This window comes from Asterias amurensis, chromosome 6 (genome assembly GCF_032118995.1).
Source record: "Asterias amurensis chromosome 6, ASM3211899v1".
Taxonomy (NCBI): Eukaryota; Metazoa; Echinodermata; class Asteroidea; order Forcipulatida; family Asteriidae; genus Asterias; species Asterias amurensis.
Genome location: NC_092653.1, coordinates 6310151 through 6330229, shown reverse-complemented (window position 1 = coordinate 6330229; position 20079 = coordinate 6310151). Strand labels below are relative to the sequence as shown.

Here is a 20079-nt window from a genome sequence, read left to right as displayed (position 1 = left end):
CTCTGACAAAAGACTTAAGACAATAGTAAAAAGTCGATGAACTATTAAGATATATTTTGTGTCAAAACAACCTTTTTAATTATACATCTCTCAATATGATTTTACAAGAATGGGTAATAAATCATCTCCGAAGCAAGATTCACTTCGGGTCGGATACCTGTAAGATGTATCCACAAGAAATCATCAGCTTTAAAGGCTTGTTCTTTAAAGAGTACATCTATTCCAATCAACTTTCCATACCGTTTCAAGAAAGCTGTGGTAAATTTATAAACACACACACACGGTACAATGTTCTGGTTTCATTTTACAGAGAATAAACGTTAATCGTTAAAACCCTAACCCTCCAAAATCGTCTTCGGGATGTTTTCTGATAGTGGAAGATTGAGGACTTTAAGGCCCACAACAATAGCTTCTCACTGGGTCAAACATACCAATCGCATCCCAGTCCAAATAATGTTGGTGTGAAGAATGGAGGATAATGGAGGATTGAGGCCACCGGAGAGCAAGAGTGGGCCCAGGGAGTAATAAATATTGCATTGCTAGCTAGTGCTTTCTGCAAACATTCAGCAAGCAATATTTCTCAAAGAAATAAAAAGATGAGATTGTGTGAATTTTGATAACGGGTGCCTTTTGTGTGGAGAAAAACCAAAATAATTGCAAGATGTTAAATTGTAGAGGTTTTACAGACTCTGTACATCATTTCGATTAGATACCTGAAGGTGGGGCCCTGAAAGGGCCAAGTCTTTACACCCAAAAGTTCTGACATCCCTATAGTCTGCCATCTGTTCCGACACCCCTAATGTATTTTTCTAATCTTAACCCTAACCCTAACCCCAGCATGAAAATCATCAGGGGTTTTACAAAACACATGGTTATCGAAACATTGGGGTGTCGAAAAACATTCATCACTTCTTCAGCTGAAGCATGTCTGTAAAACTGCCACAAAACAATGAACATTTTTCCGGGCAGTGAATTTAACTCATTGATTCTAAAACTTAACATAATAAAAACAAACAATCTAATACTTTTTGTCTATTTGTTCATAATCCTTTTAACCTTAAAAGTGTTTATTACTTGTAAATTTAAACGTATTATTTTTTTGTTATTATTATTTTTTACAAAAGCTAGTAACTCTCAATCTTACTACTTACAAATTATGAAACAACAATTAGAACAGACAAACCCCTGAAAAGGCCCTGACATACATTGTAGCACAATAATTGGATGTTCAATTGGAGACTTTGGAACTCTAGGTGCTATGAGGTAAATCTCAATTGTTTACGTATAGTTCTGAGCATGCGCACATTTGCGAGAACAATGGATTCATCTGGTAAGTCTGCTGCGACCCAGCATCCCGAAAAGTCCCCCATTACTTGAGAAGTGGGCCTTCATTCTTGAAGAGTTTGACATTTAGAGCTTCATGGGCCAATTTCGCAAAATGTTTAAATTGATCTGGGCACAGCTCTGAATTTTGTGGTTATGGCACCATGTATGTTATAGTCGGTCGCGCTATGCGATGGAAATCTTGTAGCGCAAGCCTAAAAAAAAAACAGTTATTGTCATCGCTGAGGCCTAAAAACTGGGTGTTCTTATGATCGAGGGTCAAGATTTCCATGGAGCGACCATCGCGCAACCGACTATAACTTGGCTTTACAGCGTGTGATTCGTATTGTTTACTTAGAAGCAATCAAGTGTTGCACGTTTCCTTCTAAGGCCTGGTTCATACTTCCTGCGAATGCGAATGCGATATGAATGCTGACGTCACAAAGTCGCAACAAATAATTCGCAGCAATTCAACTTTGCCCAACTCACTTGCGAATATCGCTGCAAAAGGAGGGTTGTGACATCAAATTTTAGTCAAATTCGCTTCGCATTCGCATGAGGTATGAAGAGAGGCTTAAGGCTTTGCAACTGAGTAGCATCTACATATTATTGTGATTATTTAAACAAAGGTTCCCTTCTTAATCATCTATACACATAACATCAGTTGTTGAAAATAAAACATAGGGAGACCGCCAAGATAGGGCTACATAGCTCAGTTATTTATTAGTTCACAGGTCCAAGTCTTCTAGTATTTTTTGAGTTGTTCATTTCAACCGCAACAGTTGGTAGCGCACCGGCACGTTAATTTGGAGGTTGAAGGTTCAAGTCCTGCTCTTGTAACTTTTTCGATGTTCAATTGTACCGCAAATTACTTGAAAACAACACTGGATTTAGATATTACACAAATACACCAGCGTCTGCACCGAGTGTTATTATTATAATTTCCTCTCTGGACCCTGTGCAACCTTTCTGCCAGCCAACCTTTGACCCAGATTGGCCTTTGTCAACATGTGCTGTCATGCGTCACATAGTCTATACTAGTTGTGTGTATGTAGCGGAGTGTACAAAGTACACAACGTTAAACGGATGAATTTGTTTATTACATATTATTTGGAAGCCATTGTGCAACCAAAATCTTTTGAACATGTACAAGTTCGCAAGCTTTTTATACTGATGTAGCTTTTTTTTAAAGGACTGTTTTGAGAAAGTGTGGAACTCTGCGCATCAAACAAAGATGACTCATGGGTCTTGTCACACGAGACAATTTACAGGCAACCAGTTCCAGGCAATCCCCAACAAGAGAATCCATTCACATTTGAATGTTCACATACTATTTTGGGGGATTGTGAGACATTGTTTGAAAAATGACTCATGTGCTACCAAAGTGGTCCTGAAGCATGTAAAAGTTGCCTCAGGTGACAAGGCCCATGCACTCTAACTAGTGACCTGCTGACAAGCAAGACTGGTTGTATAAATCAATTCTAAAAGACAACGTAAACATTTGGAATTAAACAAAATATTAATTAATCCGAAAGGGGGGATCCAAATGCTATTTATTTACACCATGTTATCTTGTCGGAGTGGTCTCCTGTAATAATGTACACTTTATATAGAAGCAGTTAAATGCCGTCTCTTAAGCCTGGTTCGTACTCCCTGCATATGCAAATGTGATACAAATTGTGACGTCACCAATTCGTAATGTATAATTCGCAACAGTTGAACTGTTCCTACTCCTGCGAAATATTTGATGCGAAAACAGCCATGTGATGTAAAAATTTGCTTCGCATTTGCATTCGCAGGAAGTATAAACCGGGTTTTACTGTGAATTTTCTTTAAGTTCCTGAGATTCCACAGCCAATAGGCACACTATGTCAACATGCATTCTAAGGCCGTGTCCGAATTAGCGGCTACAGCTACGGCTACGGCTAGATTTCCGCCTCACCGTATGTTGAGGTATAGGACGTCCTTAGCAACACCCTTAGCAACAGCCGCAGCCATAGCCGCCAATTCAGATTCGGCCTAAGTTCTCGAACCAACCCAATTCAAAACAGTTTGTACACAATATCTATTTATTGATCGGAAATTCTCCTTGCCTTTTTCTCAACTTACATAATAACATCGTTTGCGTTCTATGCCACTTTAAATCCGGTTGCTTCTAGGTCATGTCCGCAATTTAAAATGTGTTAATCTTTGAAAAAACGTTTTTCAGAAATTTATGATGCCAAGATCAACATGTGGAATTGGCTGCATTTACATGAAGGAACGGTCTCCATTGTCATTTCAAAAGCTTCACAAAGATCTTCCAAAAAAAGGAATTTTTTATTATGGTTGACAAAATACTATGACATTTGGTTTGAGTTAATTGTCTGTATACACACCCAAACCACTGAGTGCACATCGATAGTATCCACCATTTCTAAAAAAAGGCTAGTGGAAGTGCCCTTTGCAAAATGAAAATATTCCAGGCACGACAGATCTAGTGTAACCCTGGCCGATGTCAAACAATGGAAACGTAAATTCAAAACACAGCAAAGGATCTAAGCAAAAATTGAACTGTGCAATGCTGTTGCAAGTGTTTTCCCTACAATCTGGGTTCAATTTCATGGCTCTGCATAGTGCATACCATGGAATTATGGAATTACAGTGCCTGTACAGCGCACAATTCTATGGGCTGAAAGCGCAGAATACCAGGGTAAGCAGAGCCATAAAATTGGGCTCCTCTGATTTGCTGCTACTAAAGGCCAGTTTGTCGGGATGGTCGCGTGATAGAAATCTTGAGGGCGATCATAAAAAAAACATCGCCCCTCAGGGATAACTATAAACTGTGTTTTTAGGATCGCGCGTCAAGATTTCCATCGCATGACCATCGCGTGACTGACTATAAACCAGCCTTAAGAAGTGAGTTAACCCTATGGGGCCTTTCAGAATAATCAATATCGAAACTTTAAAAGTACCTAATATACAACACTCAAAACTGGTTTCCTGCACAGTTTTATGAAATCAGGTCCTGGGACCAATTTTATAAAGCCTGCAAGCATAACAAACTTGCTAAGCACAGACAAATATTGCTTAGCAGAAACTGGTTACCAGCCAAAAGTCCATAAAGTTTTCATTGTTGCCCCACCCATTTTTGGTTAGCATATCAATTTGCTAAGCAGTATTCTCTGATAAACAGCTTTATGAAATTAGGCCCTGGCTTCTACCCAAAACCCCCTCCCCTCTAAACTGTTAAGAAGAGAAACCACCTTGTACTCGTGATTGCATTTCTCTCCGCTGTTACTCAAACGCACACACATCACCTTAGACACGCATATTATTTCTGCTCTTTTGACGGCAAATTTTCCAACCTTGACATCAGTGCGAACAAAATTGGAGAGCTCTTGTCGACTTCACATTGATCTGGCCTGGCCATCTTTTTGGATTTGCTTGATTTACGACGATGACATCGATGACAGCGTAGCCTCCTGGCATTTTGCCAAAGCTTCCTGAATCTTGCCAAAACCTCCTGGGCATCCTGCTAATATTTACAACACCGCCGTTCCTCTCTGGAGCGACGATCTCTCTGGCGCCGACTACTCTCAAGACCACTTACCGCACAAAACATCTCAGACATGATTTTGAAGACTCTCCATCTTGCATTTTTTTTTTTTTTTTTTTTTTTTAATATAACATCAGTTTTTTTATTTTTCTTCTTCCTTTTATCAACATGAGACAAACAAAGAGTTGTCACCTCTGGTTCGTCGATCGAGACAAATCCTGATCGAGTCGTGTGTGAGTCTGTATGTTTCTTTCTTTCGCTCACTTTGCATAAAATGTTTTTCAAATCTTGAACAAGTTTCTTTTCTGTTTTCAAGAACGACTTCCTTGGATGTAACGTTGTTGCTCTGATCAAACATCCAAAGAAAAAGTGTCTCTCTGAAATCTGAAGAAAAAAAAACACAGACAGAAATTGTTGACACTTAAATATAGTTAAGGAAAAAAACATAATTAAAATACAGCACTGCTCAAATCTACTGGAAGAGGGAGTGAAAGTAAATCGTAAGTAAATGTAAGTTGTTTGAATTTCTGTTTTCTTTTGTATATTTTACTTTTTATTGTTATCATCTTGGAATTGAGGATTAATATCGATGTCAGTGCAAAAAGTTTGGTATCTCCTAAAAATGGCACATTTATTCTATGCATGTTTGAAACAATCAGAACATTGTTTCTTGCATAAAGGGTTTGGGTACTTTTTGTACGACACAAAACACAACAGATTTACATTAAACTGATGGTAGTAAGCTTCCCTTTAAAGTATTACTTCCTGAGGTGCTGTAGTTTTTGAGAAATGTGTAAAACAATGTCAGAAAAATAAGTTTCGTTTCAGTGAGACAAACATTATTTAAGCATGTACAATGTATTTACGCAACTCTCCTGAAAACACTGCTCTGTGATTTTCACTCTTTTTTTTCTTCCAAAACTTGACGACTAATGAAGCTGAACTTCTACAGGTGAATTATATTACATACATCATCATTCACAGTAGGGATTCATGTCATGGTCAAAAACTTGATCTACAAAAGGTCTCAAAACCCTTTAAAACAGTCTGGGTGTACACACAATACAAGTACGTGCTGAAATTACAGTATTTTTGCTCAGCGCTTTTTTGAGAAAGTCTGTACAACAATTTTTGCTTAATTGCGATACAACGTTTTTCCAGCTACGCAACGATATGATTTGGTGTTTAGAGACTACTCACCACACTGCATCCTTTCCACAGACCCACTATAATAGTTGCTGGCTTTTTTTAACTGTCTGAAGAACGTTCCTCTTGAAGGCGCCGTTGTAGTCTTCCCGCCATTCTTTCTGCATGGTCAGAAAAATTAAGTATGGGAGTACTATGTTATTTATTTCATTGCAGACAAACCTCAAAATAAAAAGGAAGAAAATGTACGAGCAAATTTACAAACAAGCAAGAAACAAATCCTACATAAAAAATATGTAATATGCCTGATGGCCACACACCCATACAGTCAAAACGCACAACCCATACGGTAAAAATAACAAAGATTGTCAAAACACTAACCCCGAGTAGCAGGCCAAGAGTGTCCAGGGGTCGATTTCACAAAGAGTAAAGACTAGTCCTAACTTAGGACTAGTCCTAGGGGATATTAAAAACACAAGGGTAGTCCTAAGTTAGGATGAGTAACTCGTCCTGACTCGAGATAAGACTAGTCTTAACTCTTTGTGAAATCCACCAAAGGGGTCTATTTCACAAAGATAGTCCTAACTTAGGACTAGTCATAGGACTCTTTAAGAGTTATTAAAAACTAAAGGCTGGTCCTAAGTTAGGAAGAGTAACTCATCCTAAACCGAGATAAGACTAGTCTTAACTCTTTGTGAAATCTACCCCAGGTCACCAAAGTTGAGAAACTGGTAACAAAATTAAACTGTTTCTGACACTTTCACAACAAAGTGCCATGATTGACAAAGTCTACATTCTTAAAGGTGCAGTTGAATTTGTATGGTAAAGAACAAGGTTTGGGCAATGAGACTGTAAACAATCTAAAAGGAGAAAATAGAATAAAAATGATCTATGACCTAAACAGCTACTTTATGCGTTGAACTGGGAGGGGAGGGGGCAGTAAGAGGGGAGGGGGCGGTAAGAGGGGAGGAGGCTGTGAAATCAAATGATAGCAGTCCCATGAAATACGCCTCTCTTAATATTTATGCATGAGTACGTCACAATGACGTCATGCATGAATATTAAGAGAGGCCTATTAGGGCTCGAATTGACTTTAATGAACCCTATTATACAAAGTGGCACTCACCCCTGCATCAACATTAGCCGGTGACTCGTCATTGGGATTCGATAGCATTGATATTACACTGATGAGGATGGATTCTATGCTGTGTACCGGGCGCCAGCGCTCTGATGCCGTCTCGTAGCCCCATTTGTCATCTCCTGGCTCGTGCAGAATTGAAATACACACGTCACCGTTCTTTGCAACTGCAAATGAGAAATTTAAAAAATCGGACAATCCATTTAATTTACAGACATTTCTAATGACACACGTACATAATGTGTTTTTTTTTTATACCATCCATTTGGAGATAATTGTGAACACATATGACACCATAGGTTTGGGTAAAACAATGCACTACTATAAAGTGGCCATACTTTTTGTGTTTCATCAGCTCTACACAATTGGGTTCAGGGGCTAGTTTCATAGACCTACTGAAGCAGACAAATATTACTCGACAAATTCGTGCTTAGCAAGTGGGACTCATTGATACAATACTTGGTTTTATGTAGAAATTATCGTTTCTAAGATATGTGAAATCTCTCACTTTGTCTCCATAAACCCAAACCCAACAGTGCTGTCAGTGCACTGCTATATATACAGTGTCCGACATTAGCACATTTGACTTGACAGAATAACATTACAACCAGCCAAAATAATAAACTTATCACAGTACTATCAGGGACCGCTTTCCTGCTTAGCAGAAAACGCTCTATGAAAGTGGGTACTGTTGTGTACTAACTGTTTGGATGCCACATGTCAGTCAGAAACTTCATCTTGGGCGGTCTGTTCGGGAAGTTCTCAGGAAAAACCAACTCTGCCTTGAAGAAACCTCCCTCACTGTGGGAACAAAATAAAAAATGAGAGTTTGAGACTTGGTTTTTTTTTTTGCCTCAAGCACAAGAGACATGGAAAGTACACCCTTCAGTATTGGGCTTCTATTACAACTACTCACGTATAGTGAAGAATCACAACAAGGTGCATTTAATAATAATAACTTAGTCCCTTTCTACAAAGTTTCATGTACCTTATAAAATATTCTTTAATAAAATGTGTTTACTTAGGAATTAAATTAATTGTTAATAAGGTTATTTGTACTACAGGCATATTGCCAACATTACTAACGCCGGAAGAACAGACTTAAACTGTGCCAACATGACTACAAGTAAAAACATTTCCTATTTCCTTGAGGAGTTTGGGAGGAAGGGGACTTTAAATACTGAAATAAAATAAAAACTACAATGGTAAGTAGAAGCTAAATTTGAATAATAAACAAATCACAATATCAATGAGACTTAAAGCAGAGAAAAGTCAAAAGAAAAGAAAAAAACAACCACATTTTAACACAGACAAAAAATGACAAGATAAATGTAAAACAAAATGGCAATGCATACTTCAATCAAATACGAAAGAATTATATGATGATTAAAGGGCATGATAAAATTCATACGGCTCTAGCCTTGAATAACGGTATAAGAATAACATGACTGATCAATCAGAGAATATCAGATGAATTAATATACAACAATTAAATATTTATTTTAACAAAGTTTTATAAAGAATACAAATCCACATTGTGCTCTGGACCCAATTTCATAAAGCCTGTGTAAGCACAACAACTTGCTAAGCACCTGACAGTCTTGCTTAGCAGAAACAGGTTACCAGCCACAGTTACATTAAGAGTACATTGAGTAACTAGTGCCCCATGCAATACTTGCTTAGCAAAGAAAAAATGTCAAGCAGTATTCTGCCTTTGACAGCTATATGAACTTGGGCCCAGGACGCTAGTAACAGTAAAACAAAGAGATCGGAAATAAGAACAAAATTAAGAACATACTTTTGATCTTGATATGTCACCAAAGTTTTAAAATATAATGTTCAGGGTTCTTAATAAAAATTAAATAATAGACATTTGTAATTAGCCTTTTTGTAATGCGCCATATCAAACTAAGGCCGTGTCCGAAACGGCGACTTCGGCTACAGGTACGGCTAGATCACGCGCGTCTGCCTATTCTTCAACACTGGTAGATGCACTGATCTAGACGTAGCTGTAGCCGAAGTCGTCGTTTTCGGACACGGCCTAAGAGATGTTTAAGGCACAGAGATATTTAAATAAACAATACAATGTATCCAGTGAAAAAGAAAAAAAATTAAAAATAGGGAAACCATGCAATAACTAACAATGGAAAGCAACAAAACTATGTATGAGTTAAAGAAAAACACCTTGAAAAGATGAGTTTTCAGAGCAACTCTTTTTTTTCTCCTACTTACAAGAAAGTTTCAGACGGACCGTAGACAATAACTTCCCATCTGAAGAGATTATCATCGTCACTTAATCCTGCTGAAAAGCCGTCTGTTCCTCCTTTACTTTCAAACTCTGAAATGACAAAAATAAAATTAAAAATTACATCTTAAAAATTACTCAAGTGAGATTCGAACCCATGACCTTTTTGCCATACTAAAATGATATTTGTACTGCCTCTACTCTAGTTAGCGGGCAATCTCGGTGGTCTTGAGGTAAGGCAGCTGCTCTAGAATGGTAAAGGTCATGGGTTCGAATCCCATCCAAGAAATGTCAATTTTTATCACAGGATTTTTTCACAGCTTTAAATTACTGCCAACAGTCGAAAGCAATGCAATCGTCAAAATGACTGATCGCAAACATTGACAATTGCATTTATATGATTGCTATATTCATCCCCATCCTGTACTCAATTAACAATTGGAGGTAGGCTCTAACTCTCGCTAGGCTCGGCCAGCAAAAGATAAAATAATGTTACCCCCCCCCCCCTCCGAACCGAACATGATGATTGATGATCGGTATGACATTTTTAATTTGTCGTTAATCCAACTACTTTATATATTAGGATAGTATTTTAAATGAATAAACAACGAAAACACAAACGCTACCACGTGAATTAATCGGTGATGTAATTATGACGTTCAATGATGACTGAGTGATAACGTCGTCACCACTTTTTGGTATTTCAGTTCGTCATCGTTTTTAATGCATGGGCATGCAAAATTAGCACGTACCAACACAAAAATATCCCCGAAGCAAACAAGGCGTCACATTTTCATGGTAAAATCACAGGGCAGGACACTCATAATCGAACAGAATCGTAGGATATAAACTAACATCTTAGATTTACCTTTTAGCTGTTTCTTCAGCAACATTGCAGCAGCAGTGGTCGCCATTGTCAGCAAATGAAAATGTAGAACAAAGTAACCGGAAAAGACAAGGAACGAAAAATGGCCGTCACGTCGAAGTGCTGAAAACGCATGCGCAAATACCATGCAGCGTATGTGACCGACAGACCGCAGAAACACAAGCACTCATGCGTCACCACACAAAACTAAAAACTGACTGGTTGGGAAACTTTTTGTCTAGAAGAAAAAAAGTGTAGGATCCGGGATGGATGATTGCCAATGTCATTTTTCATAAATAAATGTAAAGTTTATGTTTTTGTGGAACTGTAAAATGGTGATAAACGCCCTCTTCGGATGAAATCTCGCCATTCTTACAAAGCTAAAGGTCCCCTTATGCCCCGCCCACCCCAAAACACGCTGCTTGCGGGAAGTTTGTTTGGTGTGGGTCCTTTCTCTCATATCATGCATGATAGTGTTGTTGTTATTAATTTCTGGTTAAAAAAAAACCTTTTAAAAAATGGGTAAAAAAACAAAAATTTACATTCTTTATCCCCGATGCAAATTTAACATCTATTATATCGTTGCGATACCCGCTGCCAAAACATAGGATTCGAACTGGGCAACCTCAGTAGTCTAGTTGGTAGTCTCAGTAGTCTAGTGGGTTCGAATCCCACCCGAGTAACATGCCTGTGATATTTTTTCACAGGACTCGGGAAAGTACTGAGTATACAGTGCTAAAACACATCGGTATATGGGTAAAAAAAAACCGAGAAATTAATATTCTTTATCCCCGATGCAAACTTTAGCAACATATTATTGTTGTTGTTGTTGTTGTTGTTGTTGTTGTTGTTGTTGTTGTTGTTGTTGTTGTTGTTGTTGTTGTTGTTGTTGTCGTCGTCGTCGTCGTCGTCGTCGTCGTCGTCGTCGTCGTTGTTGTTGTTGTTGTTGTTGTTGTTGTTGTTGTTGTTGTTGTTGTTGTTGTTGTTGTTGTTGTTGTTGTTGTTGTTGTTGTTGTTGTTGTTGTTGTTGTTGTTGTTGTTGAAGTCTTGATCCTTGTGTAAAAAAAATTGTCACCAAATTGCATTCTTTCAAACAGTGGACACTTTTGGTAATTACTCAAAATAATTATGAGCATAAAACCTTTCTTGGTGTGACGAGTAATGGGGAGAGGTTGATGGTTTTAAACATTGTGAGAAACGGCTCCCTCTGAAGTGCCATAGTTTCGAGAAAGAAGTAATTTTCAAAGAATTTGATTTCAAGACCTCAGATTTAGAACTTGAGTTTTCGAAATCAATTATCTTAACGTACACAACTTCTTGTGACAAGGGTTATTTTTCTTTCATTATTGTCTCGCAACTTTTCGATGACCGCTTGAGCTCAAAGTTTTACAGGTTTGTTATTTTATGCATATGTTGAGATACACCAACTGTGAAGGCTTGTCTATGGCAATTACCAATAATATTGTCTTTTTTGTATGGTGTGTAATACTGCTGATGATCAATGTGCATTTCGCTCTACACGTCACTCACACCATGTTCACACCAAGGAGGTCAACGAAAGGGCGTGGTCTGGGCTGGGCCATTAATTTCATAGAGTTGCTTGAGCAGGACATATTGCTTAAAGTCACCTGGAAATAGAATTTTTATTTTTTCAAACATAAGAGTATAATATGTTTAGTAACAATAAAACAATTTTGTTAGTAATTGTTTGTCACGATTTATATGTTTAAAAAATGGTTGTTTTCTTGCATTTGTATTGTTAACGAGCAATGGAGAGCTGTTGATAGTATAAAACATTATCAATATAAACCACAAGAGAAACTGACTGGGTATATAAATATTAATAAAACATTGTGAGAAACGCAATTTGATTTCAAGACGTCGAAATTATACTTTGATGTCTCGAAATCAATTAGCATCTGAAAGCACACAACTTCATATGACCATGTGACACTAAGGATGTTTTTTTTCTTTCTCGAATAACTTCGACGACCAATTGGATTCAAATTGTCACGCCTGAGCGTAATGAGATACACCAAGTGAGAAGACTGCTCTTCGACATATTACCACAGGTGTCCGGTGTCTTTAAGCAGCTCCAGGTCACTTTACCAAAGTTTTGCTGTTGTCAGTGTAGCTTTTCTTATACCAGTATTTTTGACCAACGAGTTCCGAAAAAGACTATTACGGCGAGAAGACGTGGGAGTTGAATAGGGCCGTCCTCGGAAATTCGTCACAAGACCGCGGAAGGTCTTCCACGTATTCAAACATGTTTTGGAAGGACTCCCTCCTCACGCATGAAGGGAAAAAACAGTCGTGCACCAAACGGGTCCACAATTTTCGAACGTGCGAGACTTCCATAGAATATAGTTAAACTCTTGACATAATATCAAACATTTCGAATGATTGGCCGTTAATTCTCAGAAGTAAAAAGTTGTGCCCGCTCGACTTCATTATTTTGTGCAAACTTCAGTAAGGCATCACACATAAATATCAGGTCTAATCTCGTTTCTCCTCAGCAAGCGACCACTCTAACTCTGTATGACTGACCGGTGTGGTAGGGAGCTCTGCCCACGTCTCCCACATCACACACGGCGAATGTGATAAAGTTATGGTGATAGTATAGCGCCCTCTTTTGAATCAAGCTCCCTATCCTATCGCAAGCCCTACATGATAATTTCCAATTTCCAATTTGTTTAGGTTTACAGAATCGTCATGGATAGAACGCCCTTATCATTCTTTCTTTTGACAAAACAACATGGTTTAATTAGCCCACCATCATGCAGTCTCCAATAAGAATATTAGGGCCCCGAGTGGAGATTCTGTGCCCCCACCCCCCCAATAAGCGGGAAATTCAATGGGAAAATGGTTCAAAAGAGAGACTAATGGTGAATAAGTTAAGACACAGTTTGCCGCATGGGAGGACATAATACTGCTGTTAATTTCAATTTTTATAAATATTTTGAATAAATAAATAATACCAGGGGACAGAATGCCCGACCCCTCCGAGCTCCGCCCAAAAGGTGGGCGCACCATAAAACAAAGTGCATTATGATTATTTTTTAGTAATAATTTGTCACCTTTCTTGACTGATTCTATTTTTGCTCGGGGTCGTGCAATCACCACGTGGGGGTTACGTACCACTTGAACTTTTTAGGCGAGGAGAAAATTTATGAAAAAATAATGAGGTTTCAAAGTTACTATTGGATCGGGAACCGACGGCCGGAAGTGCACGAATGCTCCGTGGGACACTGGCATCGAGCTTCATCGCATTTTCTGGGGCGATAGTCTGACATAAAATGACACGAAACTTCGTTTCAAACGGCTCATACACCTACCACAAAATTTCAATGGGGAATCTGAAATCTAGTTGTAAAAAAGAAATTAATTTTGTTTGTTTTCAAGCTGAAAGTTAAAAATATTTGTGGGTTGTATGATAAAGTGGTTGGTATAACGTACGATTTGGGGAGCTTGTTGCAGCGCGCACACCCCCGTTGTCATCGCCTACTACTGCCCTCTAAAAAATAACGACCAATTCGAGAACATCAACGAAACCTCTCCTGATCTTCAGTCAGTCCAAGCATACAAGCTACCAGTGAGCGCGTTTACCACACCGAGGACTCTATCAAGCTAGTAACGAAGTAATTATTAATGCAGTCATCTGATTAATTTATTTACAAGAAAATTTGCACTCATGCATTATTTGCCCGTTTGTTCCCGAATAAAGTGCTCTCCACAAAACCGGCGCGCAAATACTTCATAGACAGCAGAACTTCATCAGCGATGCAAACCAAAATAGCATTCAATTTCAGATCAATTAAAAACAAACCATTGCATGATGTACGTTAATTCGTTTCGTAGAAAACTTACAAGGGCATGTACTGAGTGATGTGGATACTGCTCTAACCATGCTCTAACGTAGCATTCTAAATGCCGACCTTTGTTTATCTCTTTGGACACAAAATTATAGAAGAGAGAAAATCGATTTTACAAATTAAACCCGGTTTTGTATGCTTGAATTGCATGCTGTTTGGTATAGCCGAGTCCACTTTTCATTGACACACGGTGTCCGCGCTTCTTGCTTGCAGCCCGTACGCAGCTGGATCGTAGGCCTACACAGACGTGACATGCAGAGAGACATCAGCGTGCTGTATGCTGCCACTCTCTGGCGTAATGCTCTCATCAACGAACATGATTAAGATTTCATCTTTCCTAAGATTACCGTCCTCCGGAGAAAAGGAACTCTTATTATATGGAGATAACGAGACTGAATGTTCAACTAATGAGTAAGTCAAAATCTAAAGCTTTAATTATTTTGCTCGCTGATTATTGTACTCGAACAATTTCTTCAAATTGTAAAATTTGAGATGAATTTGAGTGGAAGTGCATTTTTTTGTTTTGGTAAAAGCTGTCTGCTGTAGCAACGATCCCACTCACATTCAAGCGTCACTAGGCCTATTAGTGTTTTTGCCGCTGGTTGTTGGGGGTGTTTAAGTGAATTTCCACAAGTTAAAATCTGAATCCTTCACTATTTGCTCGATGATTAATTGTAGGCCTATCCGCGAAAAATTTCCATTTGTTTATTACAATTTTTAAGATGTATTTGAGTGAGTGTGTATTTTTGTGCGGTACACCATAAATTATTTGCCAGGTAGAGTTGTTCTTCTAAACTGCCTTTACCGCGGAGTAGATTTTTCGGATTATTCGGGAGATTTCTCAGTTCTGTCCTTGATATACGACCCAAGCGTCACTTTACACAGTTAGTGTTTTTGCCGCTAGTCAGCAGGTTCGTGTTTAAGTGAACTTTCAAGTAATGAGTGATTTGCAAAAATAATTGTGAAAGTGTAATGTTTTTGTTTTGGTAAAAGCAAAGATACTCAAAACGATTAAGCGTCAACTGTCAACAGGCGTGAGTGGTTTTATGCCGCTGATTATTGGGGTATTTTTGAAGTGAATTTTCAAGTAATGAGCGAGTCTACATCTGAATTTATTAGTACGCGAAAAATGTTTACAAAATTGTTACAATTTGAGACTTACACGAGTGAACGTGTAATGATTTTGTTGAAATTAGTAAAAGCATCTCATCACCACGATTCAAGCGTCACTTTACACATGCAGTGTTTTTTTGCCGCTAGTCATAGGGGTGTTTGCGTGAACACCTGTCACTCCTTGCCTATTTACCGTTCGACACATTATCTCTTCCGTAAATGGATGACACGGAAACATCTTCATTTCGTCTCTCTCCAACTGAGGGGATTCATATTTTATGGAGGAAATATTAATATTTTATTATTTTGTTGGTTAATGGACGATGAATGATGACTTCAACGGTGTCACATGGCCGTGTTATATAGACGTCGGTAAACGTCCTCGTCTGTGTACTGCTGCTGGTCGGCCTTATAATTATTATACAAAGTATTTTGTAAGAAGAATAAGCGATGCGTCAATTTTTTTTCGACGAGTATAAATAATTAAATTTAAGCGATTTACACATGGTGCTTCGGCAAACCTAATTTCAAACCGAGTCGTTTCCTAATAAAATTGATTCATACTCCTTTATTTCAGCCTTCAATTAAAGGAACACGTTGCCTTGGATCGGTCGAGTTGGTCTTTGAAAAGCGTTTGTTATAAAATGTATATATGTAGAAATATGCTGTAAAAGTAGAATACAATGATCCACACAAACATGCCTCGAAATTGTACGGTTTTCCTTTTACCTCGTCGACTAACACAGTCGGCCATTTATTATGGGAGTCAAATTGTTGACTCCCATAAATGGCCGACCGTGTTAGTTCGCACAGTAAAAGGAAAACCACGCAATTTCGAGGCAAACTTGTGTGGATCATTGTATTCTACTTTTAAAACATCTTTCCAAACGCTTTTTTCATAGACCAACTCGTCCGATCCAAGGCAACGTGTTCCTTTAAAACAGCATACAACCAGTCAGTTTTGAGTATTCGTTAAAAATAAGTTGGTCATAATATCAAGAATGACGGTTTTAGTTGAAGGCGTCTGTATTCGTAGGTTAAAATGTCAGCCAGTGAACCTTATATTATAAGCTGATGTATAATGTCCATCAAGGACTTAAAAGGCCGTGTCCGACAAATTGGCAGTCTATTATAATGACTTCCTGACCTTTCATCAAAGTTCGTTGCAGTTATCTTTGCAACCTTCTCCCCACCCGCCAGTCTTTGTACAATTTGAGATCCATCAGCTGTTGTGAATGCACCCGGATCACGTACAAATATATATAGGGTCATAGGTCCAAAATGATGGAACCGTCTTCCTCAATCTGTTCGTTTGATTCCCTGATGAGTTCCTTCAAATAATAATTAAAAACCCCACCTACCTCTGTCCTATAAAGTTACTTGAGTTTGTTAGTTTGTATCATTGTTAATTGCATTGTTTTGTTTGTAGTACCTTTTTTTTTAAACTTGATAAATCTCTGAAGTGTCGATGTTCAATGTTAAAGCGAAAATTGTAATGATTCGTCGCTTTGGGTTTTAAGTTATTTTTCTCAGCCTCACTTGTTTTAAATCTAAAAACAGAGACGCTAGGCCTATAATGTTGGCTATCATACATCGCAATGACGCATTTAAAAAAAAAATTACACGCCGAACATCAGAAAAATTCATATCAACATGATTTTTGCTGCATAATACAGGAATACAGGTATTGTGTCGTTTATTCAGTGGAGGTAATTCGAGAATGCCTTTTCAAAACTGAAGGGGAAAAAACAAGTTATTCAACCACACACCGTGACCCTGTCACTTACTGTTTCCCGCGGGAACGTTATGACAATAGCCATTCATTAGTGAACAAAACAATAATTCACCTTGAATTATTTTGCCTTTTTCGCTCAAACCAACGCTTATTATTGTTCTAACAAAGACAGAAATAAATATTGCACACAGCTATTGTAGAATTCTCTCTTTTGCAATCGCGAGAGTGTTGCCATGGATACCGGATTAAACTGTACAACGATACCCTTTTTACCGTACTTTCAAGGGGTGACCGGTGGTCAATGAAGGAGCATATAGTGCAAGCGCACGTTGATGCGGGGATGAGGTTGTCTATAGCGTCTGATCCGAAGAGTCAAGCTCAAGCTCGGCTACACAGACGAGCACTTCCCGAAGACGCAGAATTATGTTGTATACTCAATATGAATTACTACGTCAAAAAGAATGTGTATCTATTGTGCCAAAAGGTACGCGCACTCACACTGCTTTTTGTATGAATTCCAAGAACGAAATAACTTTTAAGGTTTCAAACGCGCATCCTTGAAGATTTCTTGTTCCCAATATGGATTTCATGCATTTATAAGATAAATCGAAAAGTAATAAGGGAATCAATGTGTGGTGAAGAGGTTTTCAACTAGTGGTTTAATCCCAACGAGGCCTGGTTCTTAATAATTTTACCGAGACGAAGTCGAGGTAAATTGTCAAGAACCAGGCCTCGGCGGGTTTAAACCACTAGTTTATAATGTTTATAATGTGGCACAATTTTAAAGGTACACTCACGCACTTCTCGAAGACACATTGCTTGTTGTTACCCGTGAGTGAACTTCATGCATTTATAAGTAGTATGTATAAGATCGAACGAAGAGTAATGTTCATTTTCAATGTGCCAAAACTATAAAAGGTAATCGTACTTCCTGGTCCTCTGCTCTAACGGCTGGCCGCCCTTCAGCGCATAATATAATCAGATGGCCTGTTGCACAAACTCATTATTTTATTAACTTTTTAGATAGAAACTTTTGAGTCGCAAATCAAAGCTTTTTACGGCTTGTTTAAATTTAAGAAGTCTAGGCGAGTTTCAGAAAACGACGATTTACAGTTAAGTGGTTTTAGTCCATCAAAACCGTCACTTACACGGAAATATTACAAGTGAAACTCGACAGCTGTCATATTTGAAAGCTGTCCAACTCATGACTGTTTTAAAAAAGTAATGATAGTTGTATAACCTTTTCCGACTCGTACGTTAAAGGCATCTTGACACTTGGTAATTACTTAAAATAATTGCTATTGCATAAAACCTTAACTGGTAACGAGCAATGGAGAGCTCCCTGATAAAAAACTTGTGCAAAATATAGTATAGTTTTTGAGAAAGGTGTATTTTCTCACTCAAAATTGAGATTAATTCGGCCAATCTCTTTTCAGGCATCTGAAAGTACAAACATTTGTACGACAATGTTCTTTCTTTCATTATACTCTTGCAACTTTGGTGACCATTTGAGACAAAATTTTCACAGGTTTGTTGAGATAACATTAAGTGAGAATACTCAGGTCTTTGACAATTACCAAAGGTGAGAACAGTGCCTTTAAAACGATATACACTCTTAAAACCAAAGAGTTGAATCCAACACTTGCATGAGCTCGGTGAGTGACACTTTGAAAGTGTTGGATCCAGCGTTTTGTTTGTTAAATCTAGCATTTTAATTTTTTGATCCAACGTAAAAAGGGTTAAATTCAATAATTTAAGTGTTATTTCAACATTTCTCAAAAATATTCATTGGAATTGTTGGATCAGCTTTTTAAACGTTAAACTGGCACTTAAATTGTAGACTGAATACTTTGAAACGATGGATTTAACATTATATAATGCTGGATCCAACACTTTCGAAGTGTAGTCACTCACCGAACTCATGCAAGATATTGAATTCAACTCTTTAGTTGTTTTTTAGAGTGATACCCTGTCTGACAGAGAACACTCCCAGCATTTACACGCACAAAAAAGAAGAAGCCCACCTCCAAACTCGTTTCTGAATAACCGTCCGAACATGACATTACAGTTTCTGTTTTTTCTTTCTTTCGAAAAACATGAAATTTTATTTAAAAAATCCAACAATCCCCTCCAGGGTATTCCGATTCTGATTTGTGAAGAAATTTTTATCAGTCTAGTGTGGAAAAACGGAATGCTCATCAGTCTAGTGTGGAAAAACAGCAGACGGTATGTGAATATCTTTTATGGATCCATAAGTACACCATAATGTTCACTTCCTTCATTATTGCACTGGGTTTCTTTGCCGCTGTCGAAGAAGCATTTTGTGAATTTCAAGCGTGAGTTCCCGCCATAACGCCGTCAGAGTTCACAAATTAGCATCGCCATGCTTCAGTTGACAATTATTTGTATCAAACGCAACCATGGCAACGTCCGGTATAGCGCCTCATTGGCAATTTAAAATTGCAGAATTAAGTCCAAAAGGTGTTCGGAGGATTACGTCTTTTGAGTACCATTATTTTCTGCATGACGTGGCAACTAATGGCCATAAATACATTCATTACATAACAGTGATTATAACAATAACACATATTTAGTGTGTGCAGAGTGCTTGGTAAAACACAACAATGCATTCATTGAGCTCTATAACGGGCAGGTATTTGGCACTGGTCAATCCTGCGAGGGTTCGATTCCCGTCTGCATGGATGCGCGGTCCAGGAAGATGGGGGAATGGGCTCGAGGCTGGGCCTAAAAATCTCCAAATCCTCGCCATCTCGGCATATCCATGCCCTTATCCATAAGGAGGAGTTCGATTTGAATTGCTCAATCGTTGACTTGTTTATTTCATGATTTACAAAAAATAAATGAACTTTCAAAATTTAACTTTTCATCATCCTCTTTGTATTGGTAGGCCTACACACGGTATAAAATCGGAATATCGCGAGAGGACGGCTTAAACATTTTCTCAGGTGCATTGTAAGGTTGACCCGATTGAATCACTGCCATTTAAGTCAGTGATAATATTGTGTTCGGGTGTCTGACGAGGAGGATGGGATTGGGGCGGTGTTGCTGAGCCCTCAAAACCCTTGACAACAAGGCATCGAAAG

The 20079-nt window shown here is 38.3% G+C and overlaps 2 protein-coding genes across 3 annotated transcripts in view; one reads left to right on the top strand and one right to left on the bottom strand.

Annotated features, from left to right (window-relative positions):
- Nucleotides 1-52: 52 nt before the first annotated feature.
- On the bottom strand, nt 53-10403 carry LOC139938991 (ubiquitin-conjugating enzyme E2 G1-like). Of its 2 annotated transcripts, XR_011786250.1 has the most exons (7): nt 10259-10403; nt 9378-9483; nt 7849-7946; nt 7134-7312; nt 6062-6168; nt 1905-5245; nt 53-1715 (listed from the first exon to the last, which is right to left on the bottom strand). XR_011786250.1 is itself a non-coding variant. In XM_071934692.1 (6 exons), exons 1-5 carry the CDS (start codon nt 10401-10403, stop codon nt 6088-6090), a joined length of 609 nt encoding a protein of 202 aa, XP_071790793.1. In that variant the 3' UTR covers nt 53-5245; nt 6062-6087. The 2 variants fall into 2 exon arrangements, 1 of the variants encoding a protein (XP_071790793.1); XM_071934692.1 differs by having other exon boundaries at nt 53-5245.
- A 4039-nt stretch (nt 10404-14442) lies between these two features.
- LOC139939030 (uncharacterized) overlaps nt 14443-20079 on the top strand; it is a 38662-nt gene continuing 33025 nt past the window's right edge. Inside the window, exon 1 of the mRNA XM_071934741.1 lies at nt 14443-14538. The gene's annotated coding sequence lies outside the window, so the exon portion shown is untranslated. The remainder of the gene's footprint in view (nt 14539-20079) is intronic.